The 10303-nt window shown below is 41.1% G+C and overlaps 1 protein-coding gene across 1 annotated transcript; it reads right to left on the bottom strand.

Annotated features, from left to right (window-relative positions):
• Positions 1-1809: 1809 nt before the first annotated feature.
• Positions 1810-2742, bottom strand: LOC308640154 (olfactory receptor 1N1-like; the record flags this gene model as incomplete). The annotated part of the gene is made up of 1 exon (XM_081278449.1): positions 1810-2742. The coding sequence occupies one exon, from the start codon at positions 2740-2742 to the stop codon at positions 1810-1812; it is 933 nt and encodes a 310-aa protein (XP_081134575.1).
• Between the last annotated feature and the right edge of the window lie 7561 nt (positions 2743-10303).

Genomic DNA, 10303 nt, shown 5'->3' with positions numbered 1-10303 from the left:
GAGAATCCCTGGGGATCAGATTGAAGAAACTAGAGGGCCACCTAGAGAAACCTCCAGGAGAAAGAAGATGCGGCTGACTGGGGCAGTCTGAGCAGCAGGTGCAGGATAGCCGAGGGGACCTGGGCTGCAGGGGGGGGTGTGACGCTGTATCTGATACTCGCACATCTCAGTCTGCCTCAAGTTCACTAGTCATGTCATCAGGAGCCTTAGAAATCTGCCAGCAAACCCACTCCTGAAAAAATACGATCATGAGAAGTGAGAAGTATTTTATTGCTATTCCAAAAGACAGAAGAAAGCTGGGTGGCTTTCTTGGTGGCTCAGAGACTGTCAGTGGCCTGTGGTCAGCAGAGCGAAAGATGTCAACAGAATGGAAGGAGATAAGGGCAGAAAGACTCCAGGGCTTCTGGTTATATGAGAATGGCCTCCTCAACCCTTTCACAGACCCCTATAATGAGTGGAATCTTAGGGGCTAAGATGGAGCACACTGCTCTAAGTGATTCACTATTGTACTTAATTGTTGCTGAAGCATGGGTGGTTTGAATCTGTGAAGGATTTCAGTAAGTATTCATAACAAAGTATAGGGGGAGCTGGAGTTGTGACTCAGCAGTACAGCGCCAGCCTTGCACATGCGAGACCCTGGGTTCAATCCTCAGCACCACATAAAAAGTAAATAAGTGAAATAAAGGTGTTGTGTCCAACTTCAACTAAAAAATAAATATATATTTTTTAAAAAACTATAGGGAAATGAAACATTCTAAGAGTGGTTGGATCTGAGAAATAAACTTCCGCAAGGATAGTGGATACTTGGTCACACCAGAAGTAAGGGATCAAAACTATATGGGACTCATTTGTTTTAGTATTTTTAGTATTTCTTAGGTTCTTGGAGACAAAAGAAACCTCACATGCCTGTGAACATCATTTTTTTCTTTCTTTACAACTAATTTCAGCCTCTTTTTTTTAACAACTGAAGGCAAATCTGCCATCAAATAAGGAAAGAGGGTTTCAGTATTCTCACCCCTTGGTCCCATCCTACCCAAGAAGGATGCTGACATTGGACCTTTTGGACCAGCAGGGGGAAGGAGCAGCACAGGGAGCTCTAACACCGTTCCTGGTGAAATCTTGGGGAATCAGGGGAATTCGGGCAACCCACAGACCCACCTAGACATAGACTTTCTCTGATAGGCAATTCTCAAGCTATTCCATGTTACCTGGAATGTAAACTCCATATTTTATTTCTTTCTCTTAACCTCCACTTTGTCCTATAACAAAATAGGTGTTCCTAAAATTTTAATGATCGATGAATGAGTAATCTTGAATGAAAGAGTGATGAAAACAGAGGCTTTGTCTTGTTCCGTGATATATCCAGAGCACTTAACAGGTTTTTGCTTTGTTTCATTTCGTTTTTCTTTCTTTTTTTTTATGTCTGGGTTGGGGGAAGGATGAAGAGTGAGAACAACATCAATAATAATCATAATAATAACAACAACAACAACAACTATCATGGTTAAAACCTACTATTTGCCACTGTACCCCATGCATTTCATAGCTCATCTCAGTCAATCTTCCATGTTACCTTATTAGACAGAAACTGCCATCAAATAAGGAAAGAAGGTTTCCATGTTCTCACCGTTGGTCCCATCCTACCCAAGAAGTATGCTGGCATTGGATGAGATGAGAAACTTAAAGCTCAGAGGAATTAAGTAAGTAACAGAAAGATGGTCTAATGGCCAGTGTGTGGCAGACTCCCCAGTTGAATCCCTGTGTGATTCTAAGTCTATATATGTTCATTAAACATTGCTATTGCTATATCTAAAAAGAAAAGCTCCTGTGACCGAGGAGCCTCTTCAGGGCTCCCTTCATGTCCTTGTTCCTGAGGCTGTAGATGAAAGGGTTCAGCATGGGAGTCACTACCGTGTACACTGCAGCCGCTGCAATGCTCTTCTCTTCAGAGGCCACAGAGGGAGGGCACAGGTAGGCACTGAAAAGGGTCCCGTAGAAGACACAGACAACACAGAGATGGGAACCGCAGGTGGAGAAGGCCTTGCCCCCTCCACCAGGAGTCCGGACCCTCAGGATGGCAGACACAATGTGGATGTAGGAGATGACAATGCACAGGAAGGGGACCACGAGCACAGTGCCTCCTAAGACCAAAACTATCAACTCATTGACACGGGTGCTGGAACACGACAGCTTCAGGACGGGAGTTATGTCACAGAAAAAGTGAGCAATTTCCCCCACAACACAGAAGGACAGCCGGGCCATGAGGAGGGTGTGAGTGAGGGCAACCAGGTTAGTGAGAAGCCAGCACAAGGCGAGCAGCAGGACGCAGGCCCGGGGGCTCACTACTGTGGAGTAGTGGAGAGGGCGGCAAATGGCCACGTATCGGTCATATGCCATTACAGCCAGCAAGAAGCTGTCCAGGTCACCAAACATCAGAAAGAAGTACATTTGTGTGAGGCAACCAGTATAGGAGATGGTAGGATGCCGAGTCTGAACATTCACTAGCATCTTGGTGACTGTGCAGGATGTTAAACCCACATCCACCAAGGACAGGTTGGCCAAAAAGAAGTACATGGGGGTGTGGAGGTGTGGGTCAGAGGCAATGGCCAGCATGATGAGCACATTCCCAGTCAAGGAGACAAGATACATACACAGGAAAATTCCATAGAGTAAGTGCTGTTGCTCCGGCAAATCAGATATTCCCCGGAGGAAAAATTCAGAGACGCTGGATTGGTTCTCCATGACGGTAGTATCTGGAGGCTAGAGAAGACGGATGCTAGATTTACCATCAAACTGCTTGTGCTGACTCTCGGATCTTCCAACTCCCAAATGCAGACACAGACCACCAGAGGGACAAAGGGCAAAGGCACTCATGGCCTGATCGTCATTAAAAAGCAGCATAACCTGTTAGGTACTAAACGCTTAGCGTGTGCCCTACCCATCACCCTCCAACAACCTTATCACCTTCAGAAACCAGGCGCATCATTAGGGCCAGGGTGCTCTCGCCGTGACTCTGAGGACAAGCAACCTCAAGGATAAAAACTGTTGAGAAGACCTCGACATGGCAAATTCCTAGGGCCCACAGCTTGTCACTTGCGGTGATTTGTGCTCTCTTCCATTTCCCACCTGCGTGTTCTCAGCTACAGCAACTCTGCCCTGTCATGGGGGAGGCAGAGATGTTGACGCAGGATGTCACATTGATACGAACAGCTAACTCTTGACTCCAGGATGCCGGACTGACCACACCTTCCTTGAGTTAAAGAGCTGCCTAGGAAAAGAAAACACACCTTTAAAATGGACAGAAAGCCAGGAAACATTCCTAACCCTTAACCCACCTCTTTCACACGAACAAAACCAACTCTCCTTCTGAGAGAAGCCCTCATAAACAAGCCTCACCTGTATGTTCGCACACCTGACTTGATTTTATTTCTACTGTCACCAAGTCCAAGTCCCCATGTCCAGCATCAAATCTTCCTTTAAATTCCTTGTTACCCCAGTCCTCACATTACCTTCAATCTGACCCTACTTTTTTTCTCTCATTTCTAGGAATCTCATTTTTTCTTTCCTCTCTGTTTTCCTCAATTCAAACTTTTATGGAGAGAGTACCCTTCCAACATGACCTGAGGCAAGTTCATCCCTGATATTCCCATGCCTTAGAGTAGTTCTACAGCTCTGTAACTGTTCCTATGCTGCAATAGGATATTAACATGAATAGACTGAAGTGAACTAAATCTTAAATTATTTGCCGGAGATGGTCCCAAGACACACAATATTCTTCTTTTTAAAAATTCTCTAAGGGGGTTGGGGTTGCGGCTCAGTGGTTAAATGCTTGCCTACCATGTGCAAGGGACTGGGTTCAAGTCTCAGCACCACATATAAATAAATAAATGTCCATCAATAACTAATAAAAAATATTTTTAAAAAATTCTCACAAGGGAGGTGGGTAGGACTTGAAGAAATACTGGGGAATGAAATCTACCAAATCTACCAAATTATGCTATCTCTATTTTTGACTCTACCATAATGATTCAAATATATGTATGTATATATATTTGAAATATATGTATGCATAATAGATATAATACATATAAGTATAATGCACTAGTACATTAACCTTTTGTTGCAGTAAACCAAATACTTGATGAGAACAACTTAGAGGAGTAAAGGTTTATTTTGGGCTCAAAGTTTCAGAGATTCAGTCAACAACTGGCCAACTCCTTTGCCCCAGGCCCAAGTTGAGGTAGAAAATGATGATGGAAGAGTAGAGTGGAGGAAAGAGGTCAGCTCATGTCAGGCAGGACATGGGGAGGGAATAGACAAGGAGCTAGGAACAAAATATCATCACCAAGAACACATCCTAAATGACCTGCTTCCTCTAGTCATGCCCCACCTGCCCATAGACCTTGTCCAGTTGTTCATTCAAATTACTAACCCATCAAGTTGATTATTCCACTGATGAGGTTATGGTTTTCATAATCTGATCATTTTACCTCTGCGCATTCCTGCATTAATGTATGAACTTTTTGGAGGACACCTCATATCCAAGCCATAGCAATCTGCCCCTGGCTCCCAAAAGCTCGGGTTCATCTGACAATTTAAAGTGAGTTTAGTTTGTCTCCCGGAGTTCCCATAGTCAACATTTTCAGAATTGCTCAAAATTCCAAGCTTAATGTCTCCTCTGAGACTCAAGGCACAGAGTAAACATTCCTGTTACAAAGGGAGGAATAGGGGCATAGAATAAAGGAATGGAACCAAAAATGAATGGAACCTAGCTGGATGAAGAAGTCCATAACTCCATGTCTGGCATCCGGAGCACACAGCAGCAAGATATGATCTCCAAAGGACTCGGGCTGATCCACCCCTATGGACTTTCCAGCTGCAGCCCACGTGGCCTCTCTCACCCACAGCTCTGTCCACAGCCATCAGCTTCCCTTGGCAGATGTTCCATATTCTTAGACTCTCCCAATTCCGGGGATCTCCATTGCAGTTCCAGCTTCATCTTCAGAGCTTCATGCATCACCCTCTGAGTGACTTCCTGCAGGAGTTTCAAGCCTGCAACATGTTCCCTGGTCTCCCAAGCCTTCCTTTGAAATCTCAGTGGAAGCCTCCATGACCCCGTAACTTCTGCGTCCTGCATTACTGCAGAACCAGTGCATTACTGCAGCACCACATGAATGATAGCAAGATCTGCTGGGCCCCCTTAACCCATGGCTGCAGTGACCTCTGTGTGCCTGGGAAGCTTAGCATAGTGAAACAAATTCTGAGAAATAACTTCCTAGGCACACCCTATACAAGCAGGGTGCCCCCTTGGTCTCTTAAAGCAGTTTTCCCTTTTATGCCCGTGAGTCTGCCATGGGTATGTCTTGCATCTTTGCTATTATCTCTCTGTAAGTACTTATTTTTAGTGGCTTGGCCCTAAGTTTTTAGGTACTTCTTTTCTGAGAAAACTGCAAAATTTAAACTCTTTAACCTCTTCTTTCTGCTCCCAATTCTCTCAGTAAACCTGGATAAAAGCAGTCAGCAATACCCATGCCACCACTTGAATGCTGTGCTGCCTTGAAATTTCCTCCACTTTATTTAGTTCATCACCTTTGAATTCAGCCTCACACAAAGACTCAGGACATAGAAAGAAGTGTAGATAAGATTTTGCCAGAATGTAATATGTGTAGCCTTTAGTGCAATTCCCTATGAGTCCTCATTCCCCTCATAAATCTCATGAGCACAATCTTCACTGTCCACATTTTTATAAGCATTCTGGTTTTCTGAGCTCCCACCACCATTACCCATTAAGCTCAGCTTATGACATTCCAAGTCTTCTCCCACCTGTATTTCAGAACTTTTTTGGACTCTTCCCACAAATCAGTTCCAAAGGCTTCTGAACCACATGGTCAGATTGGTCACAGCAAAAGCCCTGCTCCCAGTACCAATTTCAGTGTTAGTTATCTTTTCACATTTGTGGCCAAAATACCTGACAAGAACAACTTAGAGGAGAAAAAGTTTACTTAAGGCTTATAGTAACAGAAGTTCAGTCCATGGCTGGTCAACTTCATTGCTCTGGGCCCAAGGTGAGGCAGAACATCATTGCATAAGGTGTGGCAAAGGAAAGCTGCTCAGTTCATGGCAGCTAGAAGCACAGAGAGAGCAAGAGAACAGGTGTCCAGGGATGAAATTCAATCCCCAAGGGCAAGACCCTTTCACTCACTTCCTCCAGCCATGTCCCACTTGCCTTCAGTTACCAACCAGTGGTTCAAATTATTAATCACAGGAGGTTACAGCTGTCATAATCTAGTCATTTCATCTCTGAGCATTCCTTCATTGCCTAACACACAGCTTTTAGGGGGACACCTCAGAACCAAGTCAAAATAACTAATTAAAATGATGATGATGATGATGATGATCATGATGATCATGATGATCATGATAAAAGGGAGATCCATAGAGAAGAGCAATTGGATCAGGAGAGGGAGGAGGGAGGAGAAAGAGAAGGTACTGAGGAATGAGTGATCAAATTATGTTATGCACATATATGAACATGGCATAATGAATCCCTCTCTTAGGTATAATTATAATGCACAATAAAAATATTTAAATCTCAAAAACACCTCATTTTAGAATGAAGGGATTGTGAAAAATATATGCCTATTTATTTCCTCATCTTTTCTTCTGAAAGAAGAAGTGAAGTCCTGCATTTGAATTTCTGTCATTGGTATCATCATCACCCTCTAATGCTTATTAGCTACTATTATTTGCCAGGCAATCTATTTAGCACTTACCTAGGTTGTCTCCTTTAATACTTCAATGAAGCAGGATGCAGAGATTATTCTTCTTAACTATAATGAAACTGAGGGTAGGGATGTTTGATAAATTTTCACAATGACCTACCGTGTGTGTGTGTGTGTGTGTGTGTGTGTGTGTGTGTGTATGACAAATATCAAACCAATTGCATTGAACTCTAGAGACAACATCATTAATCAATACGTGGTGAGTTATTTTCTTTCTTTATAGTTACTCTCTCAGGATTCCTAATTGAACATCTTTAGTATCAATTGCCCTTGCTATTTTATATACTTGTTTTTCGTAGAAAAATATTGAAGCTCAATAACTGGATAAAGCCTAAAAGATCATTTGGCCCAGAGATCCTTAAGCATAATTATATAGATCAGCTTATCAAAATCAATTGAGATGTTTATTAAAAATATAGAATTCTATTCCCTACCTCAAACATACAGTCTGTGTACCTATATGTAAAATCACAATTAAATCCTCCTCAGGTATTTGGATGTTTAATTGCTATTAAGAAACATTTATTTAACCCAACTCTTCCCTTTAATTCACAGATAAATAAGTGAAGGGATTGCAAAATATTTCACTGTTCTTTGGAGGAACACAGAGTCTAAAAACTGAGGTTTCAGACTCTTATACTAGTTCCCTGTCCATTAAGCCAACTAACTTTCCATTTCATATTATTCAGAGTCCATTCTTAAAGAACATCTTCCCTCCAAATAAATAGACTTGCTGAATCCCTGTGCATATTTTGAAGTTAGGGATATTATCTATCCCTAAATCCTATACAGAGTTGAATAACATCTCAGAATTATACATGTTTTTTTTGCATGAGGTATAAAAAAAAACACTATCTAAACTATTTTCCCCCTACTCCATCTCATAATGGGGAACATGGTGACTCACCAAGACTAGACTCTGGTAACTGGACCTATTCCTATAACCAAGTCCTGGGTGGCAGGAGAATCTCTTAAGACCCAACAGATTGTGTATCTCATCAAGAGGAGAGTGATGGAGACTGGTCAACAACTCTGTGCTTTCCTGACATCCACACCCTGTCTTTAGTGTTTCCAATTAGGCTTTAAGGAACTATAAATTACTTTAGGGAAGAGCAACATCTCTTTCATTATCTATGTCAGCTTGACCATCCTGTTAATGCCTTGATCAAGCTATTCCCATTGAAGAGTCTTCAGTCTTTGGTACTAACCAGCAAACGTCAGAAAATTCCCCAAATCCACCCAAAATCAATTCATAAATAAAGCTTCCCATTGTAATCCCAGCTTTTTACCTTCTGTCCTTTTGTTCTTTTATTCAAGTACCTTGTGCTGGTATGTCTTGCTCTAGCCTTTAGTTCTTCCCTCCCCTGAAATGGTTTCTCATCTTTCCATCTTATCTGTGGCCTCAGAAAACTCTATAGATCTTTGAGACACATTTGAGGTGCTTCCAGAAATTTAGGACAACCTCTTCCTCTATCATCCAAGGTGATAATGGCTCTTTACTCACCTCCATCGCCTCTTCCTGTATTGTGTCTGTTAAGAGGTAAAAGCTGACTTGACCATGATAGAAAGGAACTCCGAAGGTAGGATTTGCCTGACCACAACTGCTTAACTCATGTTTCTCTATTTTGTTTTACACTGGTTACTGACAAGAAAGTGATGCAGCTATATTTAATTTGGGCAGAAAAGTTTAGATTCTTCCTGAGAACCTTTGTGATGGGATTAACTGGAATTAGAGTTCAGGATCAAAGATAATAAATCAACTGTCAAACAGCCAGAAGCAAAAGACAGATTGCTAACCTGAGATTAAAAATAGAGTTTGGAGGGAAAGAGAAAAAAAAAGATTTTAGATTCCAAGTGAGGATCCCAAGACATTAAGAAAGGACTTGCAAAACCAAGTCGAGGTCATATCCGAGGGGGAGGCTGGAGCAGTCATGGTTAAGTTCATCAGGGAGAACAAAAACCTGAAAAAGGTTCTGTGTGAATGTTTGGGGTGACCTGGGGAACATGGTGCTCTGATCCCACCTAACCCAGGTCTTCAGGAATTTTGAAGTACTTTATATTTATATTTGAAAGCTGAATTGACGAAACAGAGAGCTGGTAGCTCATCAAAATAATTCTAGGAGGAAACTGATCGGGCTCCACTTTGGGCACCCACAGATACAGGGAGTCTGGGGATAGAATTCCCTAGAGCCTTGTTATTGCAAACACTCAATAATTGTCCAATTTCCTCTCTGTGTCTCTTAGACTGAAATAGTACAGCTTCACTTAAAAGCAGAGAAGTTTTACTTCTTTATGTTAAGTGGTAGCATTAAAAAGTTTAGCTATTTATACTGATTTGTAACCACAGTCTATGGTCAAAATACACTTTCTGTATCAATAAATCTCCTATCTCCTTACCACGTTTTTGCCTTTAAGCTCCTTCTCTAAAGAAATTCAGAAGCTACCAACATAAACTCATTTGAACAGTTTAATAGCAGAGGACATATCTTCCTTTTTTAAAAAGCTATAAATAAATAGAAAAAAAACAGTTGACTAGGGGGAATGAATAGGGAGAAGGGGGAAAAGGGAAAGTACTAGAGAATGAATTAGAGCAAATTGTATTCCATGCTTGCATAATTATGTCAAATGAACACTTATATTATGTATAACTAAAATGAATTCTCATGCTTCCGGTTAAATGTGTTATATTCAAACTCCATGTATATACATATTAGTTTTTTTGTTTGTTGTTGGAGCCGCTTTTAATGTGCATGCATATTTCCCCCCATTATCATCAAGTGTAATTTTAATCTTACACAAATAATGTTCATTTGAAATACCATGTGAAAAATTTGACATACCATGTTCAAAGAGTTTAGTTACTGAAAAGAGAAGAAAGCTAAGGACACTTGGTGAGGTGATTATAATACATGCTTTGTAAACATTCTTCTTTGTCAATTTTAAAAATTTTAAATTTGGTTTCTCAATTGAAATTTAGCTTACAGAAAACTGATAAACATATCGTATTTTCTTTAGCCATTTATCTGTTGACAGGCACCTGAACTGCTTCCATAACTTGGCTATCATGAATTGTGCTACTATAAACATTGACACGCCTGATTTTAGATGTTTTTGGATAAATACCAAGGAGTGGGATAGCTGTGTCATTGATGGTTCTATTCCTAGTCTTTGAGGAATCTCCAAGTAGCTTTCCAAAGTGGTTGTACTACTTTGCAGTCCTATAAACAATGTATGAGGGTACATTTATCCCCACATCTTGGTCAGCATTTCTTATTATTGGTATGTTTAATGATTTCCATTCTAACTTGAGTGAGAAGAAATCTCAATGTAGTTTTGATTTGCATTTCCTGAAGAATTAAATTATAAAATTTGAAGGTAAATGGATGGAACTGTAGAACATCACACTTAGTGAAATACACCAAACTCAGAAAGTCAAGGGTCAAATATTTTCTCTCATACGCAGAGCCTAAGAGATAAGTGGAGTAGAGAAGGAGATAGAGAGGGAAAAAGGATGGATGGAA

This window comes from Spermophilus citellus (genome assembly GCF_964194105.1).
Source record: "Spermophilus citellus genome assembly, chromosome: 2".
Taxonomy (NCBI): domain Eukaryota; kingdom Metazoa; phylum Chordata; class Mammalia; order Rodentia; family Sciuridae; genus Spermophilus; species Spermophilus citellus.
Note: the sequence above shows the minus strand (reverse complement) of the source record. Positions and strands in the feature narration are given on the sequence as shown.